The sequence below is a fragment of the Carassius auratus genome, unplaced genomic scaffold (assembly GCF_003368295.1).
Source record: "Carassius auratus strain Wakin unplaced genomic scaffold, ASM336829v1 scaf_tig00026160, whole genome shotgun sequence".
In the NCBI taxonomy this organism is placed as follows: Eukaryota; Metazoa; Chordata; class Actinopteri; order Cypriniformes; family Cyprinidae; genus Carassius; species Carassius auratus.
In genome coordinates, this window is record NW_020525495.1 from 59960 (window position 1) to 83311 (window position 23352).

General features: G+C 35.0%; 1 protein-coding gene across 1 annotated transcript; it reads left to right on the forward strand.

The window, feature by feature from the left end:
• Positions 1-3957: 3957 nt before the first annotated feature.
• On the forward strand, positions 3958-22618 carry zdhhc21 (zDHHC palmitoyltransferase 21). Its single transcript, XM_026250967.1, has 9 exons — positions 3958-4082; positions 4750-4810; positions 5471-5665; positions 8208-8306; positions 9479-9590; positions 11498-11636; positions 13346-13462; positions 19491-19534; positions 20070-22618. The coding sequence occupies exons 3-9, from the start codon at positions 5512-5514 to the stop codon at positions 20197-20199; spliced, it is 795 nt and encodes a 264-aa protein (XP_026106752.1). The 5' UTR covers positions 3958-4082; positions 4750-4810; positions 5471-5511; the 3' UTR covers positions 20200-22618.
• The last annotated feature ends 734 nt before the right edge of the window (positions 22619-23352 follow it).

Below are 23352 nucleotides of genomic sequence, written 5' to 3' on the forward strand. Positions count from 1 at the left end.
AAACGGTTGATCTGCATGTTTGTCTTTCGGCGTAATAATCAATGCATGTTTGTCTCACGCACAATTTGTATTTGTAAGAGTTAGCAACCCTGCTTTGTCATCGTTGACACAAAAAATGCATTCACCTGGTGAATATGTTCATCAGTAATAATGTCCTTAATTAAATTAACACTGTTTTTGAGCAGTTAGGCCCTGTGTACACTAAAGTGTTTTTAGGCATGTGAAAAAGCCAGGCGCTCTGCTGAAAACGCCCACCTGTGAGTGCTTGAGAGCCCTTTTTGTGGGCTGCGTTTTTTTTCAGTTGAGACCACTGATCTATATATGATATCTATATTATAGGTCAGTGGTTGAGACGCTTTGGTTACAGAATAACCACTAATCTGTTACTTGTATCTGATTTGGTAAATAATTTTTTTCTGACTTAAATGCTCTGGATCAGGGCCGGCTCTAGGTTATTTGGTGCCCAAGGCGAGAGAGAGCCCCAACCCCAATTCTGCAATTTTGCAACCCGTCCAGCAGACGGCGCCCCAGGTGACACATCGTTGTAACAAAATACCAGTTGTGACAGTTGATTGGTGTGGAATTTGGCTCGCCCCTCCTGTACTCTGATTGGTCAACTGACTAGAAAGTGACAGTGATGAGAGCATCATTTTATCAAAAGTTGAACATTCTTCAACTCTCGGCGCGAGAAAAAAAAAGCCCAATGCTCAGCGCTCATTATTATTTGGGAATAATAATGCATACATTATAGGAATATGTATAAAGGATAGGCATGATAAGCAAAGACTTTGGCCTACATCTTTTTCAGTGTTATGTTTATTTGTTTGTGAAAAGTTGTCTGTAAGGACCGAAACAAATTTTTTATGATGATTGATCTGTTGATTTTAGATGATGATGATTAGGTTTTTTAGATGTAACCGAGAAACTTAAGTAAACACCCCATTAACCCTCTAGAGTCTAAGGGTATTTTTGGGGCCTTGAGAAGTTTTGTCATGCCCTGACATTTGTGCTTTTTTCAGTTTCTTATAAATATCTAAATGGGTAAAGTCTAATATCACTGTAATCAGCACAAACTGGGCTATAATAATATGTGAAATGCATGCATGTACATGATTGTATTTTTGAGAAAAAAAATGTTATGCATGGTTAGTGAAAAACTAAAAATGTTAAATCACTTGAATAAGGCAATAAAACACATACATAAAATTGGTTGCCGGAAAAGTTGAGAACTGGAGCTTGTAGCCTAGAATTTTTCTTTCTGAATGATGTGAAAATCATCTTGTTTACTCACTCACAGAATTTTCTAAAACACTTTTTGTTGGTAAAAGTCATATGCGAGTAGGCGTCAACTATCATGAATATCATTGTGATTTACACCTGAGAAGACAAAGGCCTGCATAATGAGCTGCATAATGAGCCTCTCATTCAACTGTGCCACTCTGAGGGCAAATTTTTTGGCATCCTTTCTCTAGTCACAAAATCCTTCAGAAATCCTTTTAACAATCTTATTTTCTACCAAATAAACCCCATTTATTATCATTATTATTATTATTATTAATGTTGAAAAGAGCTGATAATATTTTTCAGGTTTTTTTTAGGGGGAATAAATCGAAAGAACTGCATTGTTTTTACATTTGTTAGAGTTATCTCTATTTGTCACATTTATATTATTTACATCAAGCTTTTGAATGGTATAGTATTGTATATTGTTATTGAAACGTCATAATGTTTCACTTGATTATACATTTAGTCAGGAATTATAGTTTGGAAAAAGTATTTGGAAAAAGTCTAACTAGTAAAATGTTTACACGTTATGTGAAAACTAGTACAAATAAATAAAAAGAGACTTACTCATGTTTATGATCTCTGCTGAATAAAGCGCTTCATTCTTTTTTCTGAGGAAATCCATTTCTCAAATCCTCAACCACATCACATCGTTTTGGGGTGAATTATGTCTTATTCCTCTCATCGCGAAGCAAACAGTAAAATAAAATAAAAACTTGAAGAATAGTCTCGCTGCTTTTTCTTCTGTGTGGGCGTATTCAAGCCGCGCGCTTCAGTTTGAATCTGAATAGCGCGTTAAGCGCGGGGGCGTGGTCACATTAGATATAATGAGCGGAGATATGAAAAACAGACATTGCGTTGTTTTCATATGGATTACTTTATCTCAGAATATTTGTTTTCGGCAGCACTTGTTTAGTTTAAAAGTAGACATTCCAGGCTTTCTATAGATATCTCTCTCATGTCTCTTCGTTGAGTATTCACGGAGTTACAGTTCATTTTAATGAAATGTTTGTACATGACGATCAGCGGAGATAAAGACTGTAGACAGCGCACCTTGTTTGTTATCTTTATTTTATAAGTGCACAAAGGTTTTTTGTTATTATGTCTTTATCCAAAAAAAACTAGACCCTTTACAGATTCGATAGATGTATTGCTCTTATCTGTACGATTAAAACTGAGGGTGTAATTTAAGTTCTTTTCAGGGTTATCAGGTGAAAATGACTCAAAACGCATATATGCGTTAATCGACTCGAAAGGGTTAATAGATGGTGTTCATTTAATTTGAGCGTAAGCTATACAAAATACATGAGATATTTTGTAAAAAAAGATCCATTCAGCCCATCCACATATTCATCTGCCTCATCATGCTCTTGCTTTTCACACACATTTCTCAGTGTATCCTCTCGCAGACTATCTGTCTATCTTACAGCAGCTCTGATCTGATTCATTATTGAGATGCTGTGGTGGTACTTCTAGTGTTTTTCTTCCACTGGCTTCCGTGAAACTGCTCACAGTCATCCAGTAGCATTTGACCCACTGTCGGTCTGTCGAATCTTATCTCAAATGCTTTGGGCAGAGCCGCCTTGAGCACGTCCTCAGTGGCGATACTTCAAAATAAAAGTAACCTAACCCAAAGAGTCTTCACAGTTCAAGATCTCGTCCTCATGGAGAAAATTATACAATTGAACACTGATGGTGTTTTATTTAATTAGCACCAAGATGACCTTTAAGGGTTACTTCACCCAAAAATGAAAATTAGCCCATAAATGATTCACATTGAAATCTTCCTAGGTGTATATGACTTTCTTCTTTCATATGAATCCATTCAGAGTTATATTTTTAGCTTTCATTTTTGGATGAACTAACCCTTTAAAAATCTGCCCGGGCCAGATAAGTCACCTGACTTGAGTTTAATCAAACCACTGTGGTGTGGACAGTTTTGGAAGGAAGAGTGAGAAGCAGATTTCTTTCTTCAACATCTCTGAAGCAACTGGCAACATTCAACTGCACACTGCTCCAAAGTTGTATAAAATAAAATTGCGTATGAATTTAGCACAATTGTTAATATATAATTACGAAAGATTGGAAGACAGGATTGCATATTTAGTCAAATAAATTATATAATTTATAAACTCAACAGGTTTGAGATGAAAAAAAGAAGAATAAAAAGCAATATCAGTTTAAAATCAGTAAATAAAATTTAGTGTAAAATGTGACTCAATGCTCCAATTAGGCCATTTACATGTAGCCTAGTTCCAAATATAAAAACTCTTGAACCTGCTTTATTTTCGGTCAACTAAAGAAAATAATTTTCCTTCAATCAGAACATTTGTGATTTGCAATTTATGCAACCTTATAGTCTACGTCTGCAGTTTAAAACTCCTAATAGACTGCTACTTTGGGGCGAAATATTGGTTAATTAGTGGTATATTTCATAAAATAAAATAAAAATGAATATTTATTAGCAAAAATAATTAAATCGAATTGAATAAGCTTCATAACACACGCACACACACGCACACACACACACACACACAAAGCAGTATCAGTATACCAGATGCTCATGTAGATATAATAGGTATATTTTGGAAACTATTGATACCCCTATAATTTCTACAAGCGCTTTTTGACCGCGCTCGTGAGCCATTTTGACAGTTCGGTGGCACTGCCCACAAAAAGAGTTCCGCACTTCGCGGCTTCCGTACAATCACAGTCAGGAAGAGCTGATATCTTTCAATCGTAGAATCAGACGCTAAACCCGCGACACCCAACTGAGAAAACACCGTGTGAAAAAATCAGTGAGTATTAGTATCCTTCGTTAATCTGATGTATTCATATTCTTTTTTCGCAGGTTTGGCTTTGTTTACCAGGTCTTTATTCGGCTGTGTATCATCCTCGTGGGCTTCACTCATCATGAGCCACCGCCAGGACATATTTATAGGATGAGTAACATTAGGCATGAAGAGGGCAGAGATGCCCTAAAATTAGAACATGTTTACATTAGTTATTTTATTAGATGTGACTTTGTGACTGTGTTTTGTGAATTGAATTGATTTGTTTTTAAACTGTCTGTTCTCACAACATAAGGAGAACTGTCAGTCCATTTCTGCTGCAGGGAAGTGCCGTTTAGAGGAGAAATCACAACTATGTAATCATTTATTTTTTATATATTCATTTATTCCTTTTGTGCCTTTTAGCATTGCTCAAATATTTCGCAAGATCAGTTTAAATACATGGGCGTGTGCAACAAAGCCAGTGTAGTCCTGTAGGTGTCTCTCTTATGACCTCATTCGTCACTTTAACTGAAAAACTGCAGATAACTCATTCTTGATCTAACTATTTCAAGATCACTCTTTTTGTGAGTTGACCGGATTTGTTTTCTTTTGTGTGTGTGCAAAACTACAGACAACATATCTGACACACATAGGCCTACTGATAAAAATAGTTTTGTTTTGTGTGTTTTAGGCTGTCATGCCTAGGGCCACTGTGATGCTGCTGCTTTCTGTGGACTGACATCATTAAAAAGGTACTACTGGTTCATGTAAAGCTTCATCCATACACTTCCTTCTGATGCAAGATTTTATAATACTGAGACCCTTAAGCATCATCTAACATTATGCATAACATCTATCCATTTCTAAAAATCAGCACAGTAAGTTAATTCTACATTGATTTAAAAATGTGGACAATATATTAAAACTATACCACTGACAAAATATCAGAAAGTGTCCCACTTTATAATTTTCAGTATTTTTTTATATTATCATTTTTTTTTAAATCCCGCAATCTGTGTTGTAATGAGCATATTGATTGGATATTTTTGACATGATATTCATATACAATAAAATGTAAAAGTCTAAGATCATTTGTGAAAGTACTTCCAATACTTTTATTCTTAAAACTATTATTAGGATAAAAATTCATTTATTTATTAATTAAAATATTGTGCATTTCAGAATGTCTTATTGTTTGATATCTCCTGAACTGCATGAACTCAGTAAGGTCTTAGACTTCTGAACCACACTGTTGACTTGCTTCATTTAATGGATGTACTTGTGAAGACATTATTGTATACACTGGTTAATTTTTCATGTCCTTTTTTGGCCTTGAATAAATCAATATGTTCCATATTAAAGGGTACTTCTGGCTACCATTGATCCAAACTCTGCATTCTGTTTGTTATCAGGAGCTGCTTTGGTTATCCTTGCACATAAACTATCTGGAAGGATGAAGCTAAGACTGCATTTTGTGGTGGACCCCATGGGCTGGTTCTGCATTAGCATGGTGCTGTTTGTCTGGCTCTATAACAGCTTCCTGATACCCAAACTGGTCCTATTGCCACATTATGCAGAGGGACACATACCTGCTGCAGTTGTGGCCTGTAAGTTCTATGACCATGTCCTATTGAAACCAGCCCCTGTTATCTGAAATCTTATTGTTCTAAAATCTGGTTTGTGCAGATCATGGGGGACAAGCTTTAAATGAGTCGGTTAAAACGTGAATTCTTCTTAGATTAGAGCACAGCATTGAGATAACGAGGTCTTGTTCACTGTGAGAGTAAGCAGAGTAGCAGGACAGGTTTTTTTTATCCCGACACATCAACAGTTCAGAACTAATTACAAACCTGACACTGTGTGAGCATAAGAGAAACTTAATTTACATTTATAAAGAAAATAACAAGAGAATAGTGTTAAACATTTAGGCTGGGGTTACACTAGACTTTGAGCATGCAAAACTTTTATGGACACTGCAACGGTTGTATGCAGAGCCTTTAAAAAAAAGAAAAGAAAATAATTTAACTTAAAATTAGTGCTGTCAAGCGATCAATTGCATCTAGAATAAAAGCTTTTGTTTATATAATGTGTTTGTACTGTGTATATATAAATACACACTCATACAGTATATATTTTACAATTATTTACATGCATTTACATGTATATATTTATATAATTTATATTATATATAAATTAAATTAAATTAGTTTAAATTAAATTAAATGTAATTGTAAATTTAAATTTAAATTTAAATTTAAATTAAATTTGTGCATTTAGCAGATGCTTTTGTCCAAAGTACAGTGCATTCAGGCTAACAGTTTTTACCTAACATGTGTTCCCTGGGAATCAAACCCACAACCTTGCGCTGCTAATGCAATGCTCTATCACTACCACTTTACATATACATAATAAATATATACATTACACGTACATATATTTTGTAAACAAGTGGTTGTAGGGTTGTTACCAATCAAATGAAATCAGTATTATTAAACCAATTAACTTTTAATTTTGAAAGTAACCCGCCAGCAGGTGGCAGAAAGTGTATTTCTTAAAGAGTGAGTCATTAAGGCATTCAAGCGATTCCTTCAGATGGCTGATTCATTCTAGAAATGAAGCAAGCGCCTGCCTTTATGAATGGACCACCGAATCATTGACTCAAATTATTTATTCCATAACGAAACACCGCTGTGTGTTGCTCAGAGAGGCGTGACAATTCTGCTGTTAAGTTTGTATGGAACTATTTTCGTTAAACGAATTAAGCTAAAACAGTCACATTGACATTACTGTACTAAAATATATGCCCCTAAGTCACTTAATATTAACTACTCGTTTGAAGTACTATTCGTTTTTTTTGTTTAAAATCAATTCTGAACTTACAATCGTACTGATTTTTTTTCTACTGCAGTATGTTTCTTCTGTGTGCAGTTGTGTTCATTCTCACATGAGTCTCACCTGCCATGACCTTGTTACAATTGATTATCCATTATGAATTGCCATTACACACAGTGTAATAAAATCAGAATCATTCTCGCTGAAAATTTGGTGCTTCCCTAATTCAGTGTTTTAATTAGATTAGATTAGTTATCCGGTCAGGCAACTGAAGTTCTCTTTCACCTGATCCCTCAAAAAAATGCAGACAGATCATCAAAAGCATTCTTTCGCACACCACTGCTGGTCGGTCTGTGCACCCCAGTTTGGGAACCACTGATGTAAACACTTTTATTTGGGATGCGCTTAATTGCGATAAATCGTTTGACAGGACTAATTAAAATACACACGAAATGTAAAAACTTTACTGCAATACTGCCGATTTAAAGTTTGCATTGTTTTAATTCAGTTAAGAGACCAGGCTGTGAGACACCAAACTTCTATTGGTCACCCGTCTTCATGTGATAAATTTGCAGGTCAGAGTTTACCAAACTTGAACTTTGGAATGCATGAGCTTGCGTTTCCTGTTTCCCACATTCAAGGGAAGTCAGTGGTGTGAAAAATGTAGTATGTCTACCCCTTTAGGCTTTGTTCCTTTGTAAATGGCAAAGTTGGCAAGTTAGTAAATAAATGCTAAACAGACAAGGCTAAGCATGATTTAATAAAAAATATGGATTTAAGAAAGAAGGACAATTGATATATATACACAATATCTCTAAATGAGTGAATGCGAGAGAGAAGCTCTGTTTCCAAGGTGATTTTTGGTGATTCAGCCAAGAGCTGTCAGAGCCGAAATGCCTTTACTTTTTCCACTTGGTATATATTCATTTGTTTTGTATGATTACTCTGTTTACTTTACTTTGTTTGGATTACCTCACCCTCGACATCAGTTTGCTATAAATACTATTAAATGTGCCACCTCAGTGATTTATGAGTGAGCAAGAAAGCAGGCAAATGAAAAGGTTTTTTTTTTTCTTTTTTTTTTGGAAAGCAGTTCTGCTTAATTTAAGTGGAAACCATAAAACATTTTTACGCATTCTTTGAATAGAAAACACTTATTTGAAATATAAATCCATTGTAACTATCTAAAATCTTACAAAAACTAAGATTAGATCACTTCAGAATTAGGTGTCCTTCGTCTGTTTGAAATAGTAAATTTTTTTGGTTATAGTGACTTTTGTGATAAATGTAATAATTTCTCTCCTTCTCTTTCTCAAGTTTACTATCTAGCATCACTTCTGTGCGTCTCAGCATTATTCAGGGCTTCCACCGCCAACCCCGGAAAACTTGCTCAGGACCCCAAAATTCCTCTCGCAGGTATGAAACCTAATGCTCAAACATATTTTCAGTTTTGTTTCATTTCTTTCCAAGAAGTGTAACAATTCTTGTATGTTATTAATCCACAGTCTGTGTCTGAACTATTCTCATCCCCCTTATAGGACCCTTCTATACTTCTCACACTACTATAATGTAGTAAATAATTTTGTTAGCACATGTTAAATGATTTATTAATAAGTGGCTTGGCTAAAATGTGTGTGAAGTCATAGACCAAATTTTTTACCATACTTAATGAAGTTCCACTAGCTAACCAGATGAGGGCAGTATACCCTTGAGTCTTAATACCTTCGCTTAGTATGTTAGACAGAATGTTATAGTAATGTACAAGTGATCCAATGGACGGTGTAGTCTGGTACATTTGTGAATTTAACAGACTTAAATCCCTTTAGGAAAAAAAAAAATCTAAAGTAGGGATATACAACATTTATCTGTTGGTAAAGCATTGTGCCATCAAGCACAAGGTTGGGGGTTCGATTCCCCGGGAACATATGATAGGTAAAAATTGATAGCTTGAATGCACTGTAAGTTGCTTTGGATCATAGCTTCTGCTAAATGCATAAATTTAAATTTAATTTAAATGTATTTTATTTATTAATGTTCCAGCTTATGACAACATTTCTGATTAATGCAATATAAATTTATGTTACAGAATATAGGCTTATAAGTTTTGGTGCGCAGGTGCATAATAGTCTTGCTGAGAGTAACATTGTCTGGTGATAGTAATTTGTGAACACTATGTAGCACACATTGGCAGATGTTTGTAGAGACAGCTGTAAGTAACTTTTCATAGGTCATTGCTTTTCCTGAAAAGTGCAACTACTTTGTATAATTAAGCTTCCCATCAGCCCGGGACTCGCTATTTTATCAATAGTAGAAAAACTGTGTTTGGGAAACCTGCTTAAAACTAGTAATATTTAATTATTTTAGCAGTTTTCAACTTTAAGGCATGTCATTTTTCACATGGATGAGCAATTTTATACAGTCATTTGTCCTGAACTTGAATGAGACTAAAATGGTTTCTGAACATAATTTTTTTTTATGATTACCACTAGATGGCAGCAAATACCTTTTTTTGTTACATTTTTGTAGCTTTTTTTGTAGCATCCTTGAGAGTTGAGATTTATTCTACTTTAATTTTCTTATCATTTCAGAGAGAGAAAACTGGGAACTGTGCAATAAATGCAACATGATGAGGCCAAAGAGGTCACACCACTGCAGCCGCTGTGGCCACTGTGTCCGCCGCATGGACCATCACTGTCCCTGGTAAAACTTTAACAAGAAATAATAGTCAATACACTACTGCAAGCTTTTGTTTGAAGCACAGCAGTCTTTAAAAAAAAGTTCTGTATATATATTTTGTGTATGTAAAAACACAAATAACTTATTTATTAACAGTGACCAAAAAAAAAAACCAGTACATTTTATTACTGGTGCTCTGATGCTTGTTATCTCCGTGTGAGACATGTTAAGATTTTTACAGTGGTTTAGGATCCAAACTGAAATCTGGCCTGTTGACCCAAGTTCACAGTATAACCTTAAAAGACCCTGTACCCCAGACAGCTTTACATTCCTGGTGGGTTTTGTATAGAGGAAGTTTAATGAAGTCTCTGTAGAGAGGTAAAACAGAGGGAGAGGCGATATCAAGTGACCAGAGAAGCCTGTGTTAAGTCCAGCCCTACAGTACAGCTGAAGAAGGCCGCTGTCTGTCCGGACTCAGCAAATCGTGACTCCCTGTCATCGCCTGTAATAGCAGAGGGTAAAGGAGGAAAAAAACGTGGCCGGATCATTTTCTGTATTCGTTTTACTAACAGTTCATCCTGCTCTCTCTTTTGGCCCTCTCTGCCCTTTTTCTCTTCTCTTGTGTTCTTTATTCTGGTGCTTCTTCCTGTGGCGTGATCTGTCTTAAAGGGATAGTTCACCCAAAAATGGCAATTCTGTTCTTTTACTCACCCTCAAGTTGTTTTAAACGTATAGGAATTTCTGCTTAATACAAAAGAAGAATATGGGTAACCAAACTGTTGCTGTTGAATATCATACAGAGACAAAAATAAATACTAATAATAACAGTATGATTGCTTTTGTCAAGGTATTTAAATCAAACCTTTTAATAACTAAATATCATGTAAAAGTATGATATTCAGGATGAACCGTACCCCTAATGTAGAGGCTAAAGGGACGATAATTAATGTGTTAATCGAGGTGAAAGATTAACCAGCATGGGGCAAATGGCATATTTAGAAAATACAACCCCCATTTCTTCTTTTATATGATTTACCAAAATTTACACAAAATGTTGCTCCATCAGTTAAAAAACAAACAAACGTGTGTATATATATATATCTCAAATTAGTGTTGTAAAACGTTAATCAATAAATTTAATTAACTGCATCCAAAATAAGTTTTAATTTGCATAATATATGTGTGTTTGTGTATATTTATTATGTATATGTAAATACACACAGTATACATTTTGAAAATATTTACATGTATTTACTGTCTATATATTCATTTAATTTATAATATAAATATGAATTTTTTTTTTTAAATAACATGTTTTTGAAATATACACATGCATTATGCATATGTGTGTATTTCTATATAATAACAAATATACTCAGTACATATAAATATATTAGGAAAACAAAAACTTAATTTTGATACTATTAATAATTTGACCGCACTAATAAATATATATAGGTGGGCCAACCATAGGGGCTAATTTCACTCAGAGTACCATACTTTTACATATTCTTTTGTTAAAAAAACGTTTACTTTAATTACCTTGAACAAAACGGAAAATCATTAAAAAGCATGAACCTTTGTCTCAAAATATCTTTGGTCATTTAAACAATTTTCATTTGCTACATTAACCTATAACATAAAAAAATCGGTTGTTACATTAAGTCAAGTTTCCTGAGCGGAGCACTACTTGTGTTCCTAACTATTTAAAGTGCTTCAAAAAATTCATTTGAGTTTTGTTGTTGTTTAGGATGCTGCTTTAGAGCAGGGTTGTTGCATGGTCTTCACTAGGCTTTATAATAGATTTTTCTTTCACTTTAATGTTATTTTAGGTATTACAGTAATGCTTTTCATTTGCAATTCTTATTACCGTACACTTTATTTAAAATGCCTGAAAAATGTCTCTGTTTCTTTTCTCTCTGTCTATGCAGGATTAATAACTGTGTTGGGGAGGATAACCACTGGCTCTTTTTGCAGCTGTGTTTTTACACTCAGGTTCTGAGTCTCTACACCCTGGTGTTGGACTTCTGCCAGTACTACTACTTCCAGCCCCTGTCCTCGGTGGACCGGGTAAGACGGCCTTTCATTTACACACCTCCATTCATACTGCTCAAGTGCTTAAAGTCACTGTAACATTTATAGTTTTAAATCACAGTTTTTATAGTTTAAACACTGATCTCTCTATCTCTCTATATAATGACTATTATAGATCTTTGGTTTTAAAGTACACTTGACATGTGGGTGGGCCTCAACCTCAGTGCACACATTTTTTTTAGGCAAACATAGTACATATGGGCCATGATATGGTAAAACCCATGAAAAAGCTTTTTTTTTATGTTTTATGTATTCTGGCATAGTAATAGCATGGTACTTTTCAGTTACGTTTTACATATTTACTTAATACCAAAAGACAATCAAGATGGAAATTATTTTTTTAAGTTCATTCATAACATTTGATCTGTATGGTCAAGTCAGGTGCATTGCATTGTGGGATACAGTAAAAAAGGTATAACATTTTATTAGATGTATACTGCTATGCAGACATATATCGTAAGATGCCTTTTTTCATTTAGCCAATTTTATTATTCTGTGGTTCAGTAGAATCTTCTCAATGGAGGTAGATGATTAACATTAGATTTGCAGCACTTAACTGCGATTAGGGACCTGCAGGTGGCATCAGCTTTACTGTTAAGTACAGAATAAGCTGTTACTTAGAATGAGAGAAACTTAATACAAGTTGTATTTGCATGCATTGATCAGTTATACTGGTCTGATGCCATATCACTTCATCCAAAACACACCTGCAAACAGCAAATTCCCCAAGCTTTCTGTTTTATTGCATGTTTTATAGCCGTAATTTGCTATGTAATATTTTACCGACTGATAATAAAAATTGATTGGAAATGCTTGGAATGTGCATAGTTGTTACACAAGACAGAGAAATATAAATATAACAACAGGAACATGTGTGACCTTTATGAACTAAAGCAGATGACGTATGGAAATAAGACCTTCAGGGTAAAGTCTATGAATATCTGTGAATATCTGTATTACTGTTTTTCCTAAGTAACAGTTTTTAATCTTTAATCGTATATTTTAGAGTTGTAGGCTGAGGACTAGTGGCATTGAAGTAGTGAGAGAGAATTTTTTAGATAAAATCAAATGAAGTTATACATTTTTATTAAGTACAGGTGATCATCTCTGATAAATTTCAGAGTGGCTATTTTACAAACGAATGGCAGGTAAAGTTATGGGACTTGTTTTGTTGCATGTCACGAGAATCAGGAGCGTTGTTGTGTGTTTTCTGTCAGAGCATTTAAATTCAAAGGAGCATCATTCCAACTTGAATGCAGCTGAACAGCTGAGCCATCATGGCAACGGCAGACCGCCTGCAAATAAAAGCCCATAACGCGCAATTTCCTGTTTTTGTTTATTCTGTGGAGCATTGTGTGTGAGTAAACAGATGCAGCTGAGAAGCGAGATGCAGTATGGGCACAGAAACGGCTGTATGGGAGAGATAGTGACATTATCTCTTGGAAAAGCGTTCCCACAAGAAGCTAAATACTGTGGATTTTGTGTATTTGTGTGTGTTTCTATGTGTTTAGTGTAATAGACGCAGAAAAGCCTTCAGCAGTAAAACCAAAATATGTCATATCGCTTCCCATAACTGCCTGCAGTGCAAAAATCCTCTTTGTGCATGCGTAGCATAACGATTTAACTTGAAAATAGTCTAATTTGTCCATGAGCATTTATAACACATGTGTAACATGTCTTTTTAGGCAGACTTTGCGGTACTTCATGAATTGGCTCTTCTACGTGGGTCTTGTTTCATGGGGCTGATGATGTTTGGTGGAATGAGCAGCCTTTTCTACACACAAGTCAAAGGAATCCTTGCAGTAAGTTTTTTCTTTTTTTCTTTAACTGAGTAAATGAGTTTTTCATTTTTAACTTGGTCTTGTGTGGTAACTCTACTCAGGCTCCTTCAATGCTTTTTGTAGATAATTACAGTCTTAAGTGTTTTTATTTTACTTTTTTGTAGAAGCAGTTTAAGAACATGAAGGTTTGATTTATTCATAAAATGTTCGTCTTTAAAAGTCTCACCAGAAGAGACTGCATCATTTTGGTAATTACTCAGATACCAAATATTTGATATCTACCAGTTTCAAATCCAGGTGTTCTGGCCTTATATTTATTTAAATTATGTTTTTATTTACATTTAAACATTTATCAGAGGTCATAAAGCAGATGATAAATGGTAAACAAAAGTTTGAACATGATTGCTTGACATGCAATGAGATTTGCTTTGACCTGTCAAGCAAGTATGGTTGAGTTTCTGTGTTTCACAGTTATGATGGGTTTTATGTATGTGCTTTGATCAATGGTGTTTTGGGGTAACCGACTTGGTAACACTACATAAGTATACAGTAACAAAACACTTCATTTACAAACTAGTAGTTTAAAGTGAATTCACAGTTTATAAAAGGTTGTCTATACATCAATAAGTTCATGTTATGGGCAAAAAGGGAGTTCTTTATTCATTGTCAAAATAGTTTACAAATTATTGTTGCTTAATTAGCTCATATGAAAATATTAAAGTGTTTTATTTAAGTGTGAGCTATAGTTACAAGGAGCAAATTGCTCTCACTTTAGATTAGGTCACAGAAAATACTAAATAAATGGCAATAACTTACCTTTATTAGACATTAATTGCATTCCTGAAATGTTAGAAACCTACACAGGAACATTAAGTTTCTTTACAAGTAAAGACTTAATGTTTTTATGAACCACCATATTCCTTAAACATAAACACTTTTTAATGAATGAAAAATGAAAATTTACAGTCATAAGTGTGTTTTTGTGTCTGCAAATGTAAGTAAATATATGTTAGATAAAATATATATAATTGCTCCTGAGATCACATTAAAATGCTTCAGTTAACAGTAAATCATCAATAAAAATAATAATTTGTAAATTAAAGTGTCAATGAATGAGAAACTATACTGTTTTATTTAAATTAGCCTATTAAAGGGATAGTTCACCAAAAAATTAAAGTTTGATGTTTATCTGCTTACCCCAAGGGCATCCAAGATGTAGGTGACTTTTTTTTTTTTCAGTAGAACACAAACTAAGATTTTTAATTGAAACCGTTGCAGTCTCTCAGTCTTTTGATGTAAGTGGATGGGAATCACGGCTAAAACATACAATAAATAAAAAAACAAAATGTACATGCTGAACTGAACAGTATTTATACATGCCCGAAGGCAGGGGGGGTTCCGGTGGTTCGAACGAACCCCCCCTCACTGCCAAAGGTCCAGAATTTAAGTTTTTTTTTTTTTCATGCATCGGCTCTGAATGATGATGGGGGGGGGGGGGGGGGGGGGGGTGTTATTATTATTATTAAAAGGATTTCTCTATATTTTCCACTCAATAGTCTACAATACAATAGCCATATAAGCGTAGTGTAATTATAATAATAAAACATAGTAGGAAATTCAGTGACATTGGCTGTGCAATATCAACTTTTTTCATTGGCCAATACCGGCAGACTGGAGCCACTGGAAATGCTTCTCCTTCTGTGCGCGTCTTATTCCTCTGAGAACTTCGAAGCAGACCGCTTGAGGTAAATTATTTGGAATGATTAATTAATTTGCAATGCTTGCCAGCTCTCACGCTTTCACCGTGAGACACTTTCCACACGCTCTTATGCCACACATCAATTTTCTCAAGCACAGTAAAATCGCAAAGCATAGAGGACACGGAGATCGACAGACAAGACAGAGCAGGTTACTTATGTTATAAAAAATAATCTAAGCTCTCAGATTCTGTCAATTTTATTACAAAATTCAAGTAATAAGTTTTGCCGCTTGTAAATGTGACGTGACAGATCCCTATAGTGGTAGGATCATCTCTAGCTAATAGTAATTATACACGAATGAACAATGTTGAAAGATAAATAAATTAATATTCCTCCTCATATCAATCAATCAGTTTTTTTCAATGCCCAATTAGGTCAGTAAAACTGCTGGAGAACAATTGTCACACAACATTTACCTCAGGAAAGCCATTTAATTACTATGTAGCACGTTAGTTGGCTAGAAAGCCAATTAGCTAATTATCTATATGCCTTCTATATTACATTTATTATATTTTTAATTATATTATTAAATACAGTTGTTGTTATAATCATGGCCGTAGCCAGCTATGAGGTCACCGAGGTCCGGACCTCGGTAAATTGTTCATGTTCGGAAAAAAAATTGTTCTCTGATTGACTAATATTCTGCTAAACTCCTCATATGAATGTCTGCATGTATAATTCAGAATGTTTAGCGTCCATGGTATGAAAATAATCGCTGCGAGACGCTTCCGAAGTGAACGAGTCTTCAGAGAGTTGAGAGCGAGAGCGCGAGACACAGCATCTATGTTGTCAGATCCAGCTATTATAAGGTTTTTTTTTTACTTGTTTTTCCACTTAATTTAACACTTTAGAAAGTTAATAAAGTAGGAAGTTGAGGTTTAGGGTCAGCGATAACTTTATAATTTCCAAAATATCTGAAATAATTTCAGTCCATTTTATTTATTTGTAGGTTTTTGTTTATTTTAATAGAAAATCTGGCAACATTCCTTCGCCCTGCCCTGGGAGTTATCAAAAAAGTGAGCGGCTATTTACACTAAGTGCAAATAGGAGAATTTTTTTGTGATATGCTATTTACACTAAGTGCAAATATCAATAGATTCTATGTATACTCTATTCAAATAGCAGGATTTTCTGCTGTTTATACTAGGCTACTTCAAATAGTGGCAATTATCTGCACCTCAGTATTGTAGTACATTATAAAACAGAATGCAATAATAACTTATTGAGTGTAATTTAATGGATGTCACCTTATTGGGACAATAAAACCCTCCCTACACCTACCCTTAACTTTTTGATTATTTACTTCATTTACATTGAAAATAAATACTTTTCTGATGTGATTTGAAAAGGGAGAAAAAATAACGCCAAAAGGCAGATTCGAACCCGTGTTGATCACATCAATGACACACAGTTTATCTTCTGTGCCACTGGAACTTAGTTAAGAACTGTCTTTTGTAATCTTGACTATGCAAAAAACACGTTTGGTGGGTAATATGTATGTTAACAAACTTTGATGCAATAAACAGGGCATGATTTAAAAAGAGCATCCCTCCAAAAACATATACATTTCTTTCTCTTTTCAAGTGTTAGAAAAATATCATTAGTTGAATTTATAGGGGTTATTATATCACAATTCTATAATAAGGGGGTTATTATAGAAACTCCCTGGACCTCACTAATTTTCAAATCCTGGCTATGGCCATGGTTATAATAATAAAACGCAATATATTTCAGTATTTGAACCTCATAATTAAATACAAACGATGGAGAAAAACTGCAAAAAAGTCCACTTTTTGAAAAAAAGAACCCCCCCCTTCAATAGGCTGGCTACGAACCTGTTATATAATGTTTTTACCTCTTGATTCATGCAATGTCCGAACTGTTAGAACTCTATTGAGGACATCCTGTTGTGCGCATTCTCAAACAGGCACGTGAGGAGGCTGCTTTCTTTTTGCTTTATGGTGGATTTCAGACTTATAAGTGCATCAACGGCATCTATCTCTCAAGTGGACTGTTGACACTTCTAATTGAAATTGTAGATCGTGTCAATAGTCCATTTGAGAAATAGGTGGCGGAAATGCACTTATAGGTCAGTGTTCCACCATAAAGCAAGAAGGAGAAGAAGCCTCCTCACGCGGCTGCTTGAGAGCGTGCTCAGGAGAGTTCTAACAGTTGGGACATTGCATGTGTCAGAGGTAAAACACTATATAAATACTGTTCAGTTTCTTGGACAGAACGATCGTTTGTGTCTTTACACATCAGTGTATCGTCACAAGCTGCAGAGTTTAATTTGGTTTTGTTTGTGAATGTTTTTTTTTTTATTGTATGTTTTAGCCGTGATTCCCATCCACTTACATTATAAGACTGATAGACTGCAACGGTTTGAGCTAAAAATCTTTGTGTTCTACTTAAGAAACAAAGTCGCCTACATCTTGGATGCCCTGGGAGTAAGCAGATAAACATCAAATTTTAATTTTTGGGTGAACTGTGCCATTAATGTATTAACGATGTAAAGACTACAATTTATATAATATGAGTTATTTGTAAGTAATGATTCAATAAGTATATACTCACCATAAGGTGTTACTTAGAAGTCTTAAGGGTATGGAGCAGCGTGAGGATGAATAATTGATGACAGCATTTTTGGTTGAACTATTCGTTCAATGTAATGTAAAAACCAAACTGCTGGACATCACAACAACAACGGCCTGTTTGGCTAAAAGAACAAGTACAGTATTTCATGTTTCGTGTTATTTCATGTTATGTCCTGCATCCTTCCTCTGATTAGGCCTGAAACATGGCTATGATTGGGGGGAGCGAGATAATCATGTTTAACTCTGATCCTTTAACTGATGACTTCATGTGATAGCCAGGGCAAAGAGGATTAGTAGTGACCTAGTTAAATTCAGTAAAAAGTGCAGCCCTTTAAAAAGCATACACCTCCCCTTAATCTTATTCTCTGGTTCCCAGTCATGTTCACTTGACCCCCACCCATCCACCATATGCTGTGGAAGTGTGGAAGAACACGTCTCACTTCACATCCTATCCTCTGTGATTTGAATATGAGGGTCTTCCATCTTCTCAGTACAAATGTCCAACCATTAAATGAAACAACACTTGCTTTGGAACACTTCACCCAATTCTAACCTCATTTTAAACCCTCTGGACAATTGAGTCTTCCTACAGGTGCTCATTTGTGTATTTCCAACAACTGAAAACATAATAGTTTACTCATTAGATATTACACAAGCTGTGCACAGTCATTCTTTTAGATGACCTTTGACACTAACCATTCCTACAGAAGACTTCCTTAGACAACGCTAATCTTGTGTTGCAAAAAGTCCACGTTAAGCTGTCTAATCTTGTGTCCTGTCCTGCCTTTAAGCCATCTCCTTATACAAAGGCCGGAAAAGTCCCTTGCAGTGCCTTAACACACAAGCAACACCTTCTCCCTGCTATCCTGTGTTGTGATGTCTTAGAAGATTTAGCGTCTGACAGGGTGGTTAGCGCGTAGCCTCGTGCCAGTCATAGCAAGTGAGGAAGCAGACTTAACCATTGATCCCTGCAAAGATCTTTTCCTCACGCATGCTCTCTGAGCCCAGATCAGATCAGCCTGAACTGCAGCCAGTTCCAGTTGGCATGACATTGGCTGCTCCAGGCCAAGAGTGTGTCCTCTAGCGGTTCACAATGTGAATCTGACTTCAGTCATCGACTTCAACAGTTCAAGTCTGACTTCTTACATAATGTCTTATGGCTTTGGGAATAGACGTTTTATGTATTTGTCTTGTGTATCACACACAGAGCACATATTGTTCTAGAAAGCCACTGTCAGTCACACGTCCACCATTTTTCACACAAACAGGCCCTTCAGTCTCGCCTCTGTTAATCCTACCTTATTTACATATTCAGATTTTGTTTTTTCTCTTTGCCGCGTCTCTTCACCTGGCAAGCAGGGGGGATTTTAGCATCCCTATGCACGCGGTCCCATTGTCCGCAGGCAGATGCCCTTTTGCCCCTGTGCCAACTTGGCAAGGTGAGGAGGGCACCAAGGGAGTGTTGCTGCTGTCGGCTTCACTGTCTCTCTTTTGTCTCAGTGTATACTATTGCAGTTTTCACTCCCAGCGTGGGAAAGATCAAAAACCGATCCAATTCACCCCCTTGAATCTACTGGCTTGCTGTCATAAATCATTTCATGAGTTGTCGCTGTATTGTCTCCTAAATTTATAAGAAATGACATGTTCATAGTTCATTGGTGATACCAAGCAATATCTTTTTGTTTTCAACAACAGGACACAACTACTATAGAGAAGATGTCACACTTACTGGAAGACATGTAAGTATCAAAACTTACAGCATCATATCAGCCATTTAATAATAAAGTAATGTCCTCTCCCCAGTCATTACATGTAGACATGGAGACTGGGACTAGTTTTCACAGCTTGAATAGGAGTCAAAATTCATATCTTGGTTTTGTATGTGCACTGTTCAAAAGTTTGGTCTCTTTAGTACTTTCGTGTTTTTTTTATTTTTTATTGTTCTGTATTTACAAATGGTTGAAAATTAACTGGAAAATTTCTGTTAGACTGTTTAATTGCAGGATTCATCATAATTTATGTTTAATAAACCTTTAATCTAGTGCACTAACTTTGCACAAAAGCTTTTTTAAAGTCAAAATGTATAGGGTGTGTGTCTAAAACAATATATATTTTGATTTAAAAAAAAGAAAAGAACTTGCACTGAGAAATGCTGTGACAACTAGACTTGGTCTCTCCTAAAGCTCTTCAGTTTTCTGCATAATTCATATTTCAAATATGATATTATTTTGCATCAGCTTAAGATGCATACTTTAATTTATTCTATGCCCCCAGTGGACCGTGCCGGTCGTGGCAGCAAGCGATGGCTGAGGTGTTTGGCACTCGCTGGAAGATCCTGTGGTTCCTGCCGTTCAGGAGCAGACAGCCTCTAAGGCTCAACTTGACCTCCCGCCCTCATGTGTAGACAGACAGACAGAGACGCACACATCACTCCAGTGGGGAAGGTCACCCTCCGACAACCCCTCTCCCCACCCCTTGTCTTCAGCAAAATCCTCTCCAAAATAGCTTGGTATCTCTAAAGGATTGGACTTTTACAGGTTCTTCATAACATTTTAGAATAATCTGGCACATATCTTTTAATACAAAATGAATACAGTTGTAGTTGAACGTTGTCAAAAACATTTTTTGGACTGCACATGCTGGGTCAGGATTGTATTTACTACTGAAATAGGATTACAGGGAATAGTTTATTGTGAGGCTTGGTTGTCTCCAGGGTAATCCTTATTTGTTGAGACCTCGGCCCAGTCCACTCCCCTAGGCCTGGATCACGTGAATGGTTTTCATGCGAGTAGGGATGCAAGTGGGCGGAGATTGTCTGGTTTTATGGCACCGAGGGTTGATGGCTCTCGAGGTGAGTCGTGACCTCTGGCATGAGTAAAAGACACTGAAGAACACACACACAAACAGTTTACAATAACTTTCACTATCATGCATATAATTCTGCATAACTCACCAAGCACTGCTAATGCCTCTGCTGAGCGTTTGACTACTATTAATGCGATTGATCACTTTTACTTTTTTTTTTTTTTTTCTTTATTAATGTTTGTGTGCCTTTTTCAGTCTACAAGTTTTGAACATAACTTTTTTTATTACAATTTTGTTTAGTTTTTTTGTTTTATAAACATCAGTTCACTTGATTTTTTTAGGAGCTATTAAACCAATGTTAATAATAATACTTGATGCAAGTTTCATATTTGAAAACGATATTGCAATAATATTACCTTAAAAGATGCTTGGAAAAAGATAAAATGTTATAAAGTTCAGTTATTCACTAAAAAGGGATGGATAAAACATTATTTGTCACTTTAAATGATTTTTGCCCAGATTTTAACGAAGGTTCCACAACAATGTTACATAAGTGCTTGGTTTGTCATTAAATTACCTTTTTAACTTTTCTATGTGATTCAGATCAACCCCAAAATCTAGCAGCAAATCACACATTTTCTGAAGTGCCTCTAAACATGCAGTTTGAATAGAATAACTTACTATCTGTTAGGTGCACAAATACACCACTGTGACTTTTTGGTATTAGATCAGATTTACTTTACTGTGTTTTCAGGTAACTGTAATGATCCACAAGAACATTTGGGTTCATATTATACATTTATCTTGACAAGCCGTTGTAGATGAAACAATTATTACACAATAATATGCACGAATAGTTAATTGTGCAATTGTGGGTTTTGTCCACTAGGCCTAAAGAGTTAATGTAATCAAGTAAAGCTTGGTAATTATGGTCTATGTAATTTTGACGCATTAATAGGCACATTTTTCTTCTGACAGTAGCACTGGCGGTGATCAGGTTTCCCTTTCTAGCCTAATTCTAGCTGTAGTCGACATTCCATTAAAAAGGTTAGAGGTACAGAAAATAAATTTAATTCAAAACTAATTTCCCGCTTTTATTTTGTCTTGTGTTACTCTCCACCTGAATAATTTTATAAAATGGTTACTCTTTTTTTTTTTTTTTTTCACTTACAAGCTGACAACATTCACTTCATACTTGATATATACTTGAATATTTATAGTGAATCTCATGCATTTAACTTTTGTCTTTTTTGGCATGTTATAATTTTCATAAAAAATGTATCATTCTTTATCGGGATATTTATGGTCAAGGGTCTAATAATTGGTTATTAAAAACTACTCTATCTTCTGTGGTTATTTCAAATTGCTGAGTGTTGTAGCAGCTTTGCTCTTTTGCTTATTTTAAATACAAGACATTTTATTAGGGCCCGGGCACTGCAGTGGGAGGACCCTATTGGAATTGCTCAGTTTATTATTATTGTTGTTTATATTGCTAAACCACTGATGTGTAGTATGTAACACTGGGTACAGTGCAGGGGCTATTGGATCGATTCCATTACTCATATGATATTTATTTAATATTTCTAACATTACAGAACAATTTTCATATCCTTATATTAACATGACATCAGTTATTTAGAGAGCTTATAAAAGAGCAGTATACTCACTGTAGCTGTTGATATACAGGCCATGTTCATGTGTGTTTGTGTCCATTGTAAAGCAATAAAACCTGCTAGAAATTATTCACTATTTTAGCAGATATGTCAGTTGTATGTGCAGGTAGTTCACTAAATTTATTTTATTTGAATCTACTCTTCATGAATATTATAATATAGGAAACTACTAATTGCTGTCCTGTTGAGGAAGATGATGTTCAGGTTTATGATTGAAATTTATCAGTTATGGTGTTTGTCTATTTCCTTAATTTCTGGTTTCAGTTACAAAGTTTATTTTGTAATCATTGGAATGTTAAGGATATCAGATATATAAAATATGATGTCAGTTTTTTTTTTTTTTTTTTTTTTTTTTTTAATAAATGGTGTTCTGCTTTATGTGCAGTTATTTATGTTTGTTCCTTTTCCACAGATAAGCATATTAGATTCTAAATTGTTGGTTGTTCCTTCAACCCAGGGCATTTTTTTTTTGACATTTAGAAAGTCTCTTAAAGTGCTTTGCACATTCTTAAAAGATAATTTAATTCGTAATAAAAAAATGACAAAAATTTGTAAAATGCATGAAGCTCAACATTTATTTCAAACATCATTTCCATTTTGCTCTATAGCCTTTGTGGAGTTTTCAAATTGCTTTGTCATAATAGTTAACATCATTTATAATTAATAAATGTATACTATTTTTTTGAAGTTTTTATAATTTATTTTAACATTGTTTATATGATATGCTCAGTTTTCAGTATGTATTCATACAGTTCTATATTTGGACACTGACACGATTTTCATAATTTTGGCTTTGTATGCCACCAGAATATCATTAAAATGATACCATCAACACGACATTCAAGTGCAGACTTAAATCTTTAATTCAAGGGGTTGAACAAAAGTATAAAATAAAATGCTTAAGAATTACAACCCTTTTTTTATAAACAGACAAATGTAATTGAACAAATAAATAAAATGTAAATGTTTTATATGTAGTTGAGAATCCTTTGCAGACAATGACTGCCTTAAGCCTGGATCTCATGGACATCGCCAGAGACTGGGTTTCCTCTTTTGTGAAGTTTTCTCAGGCCTTTACT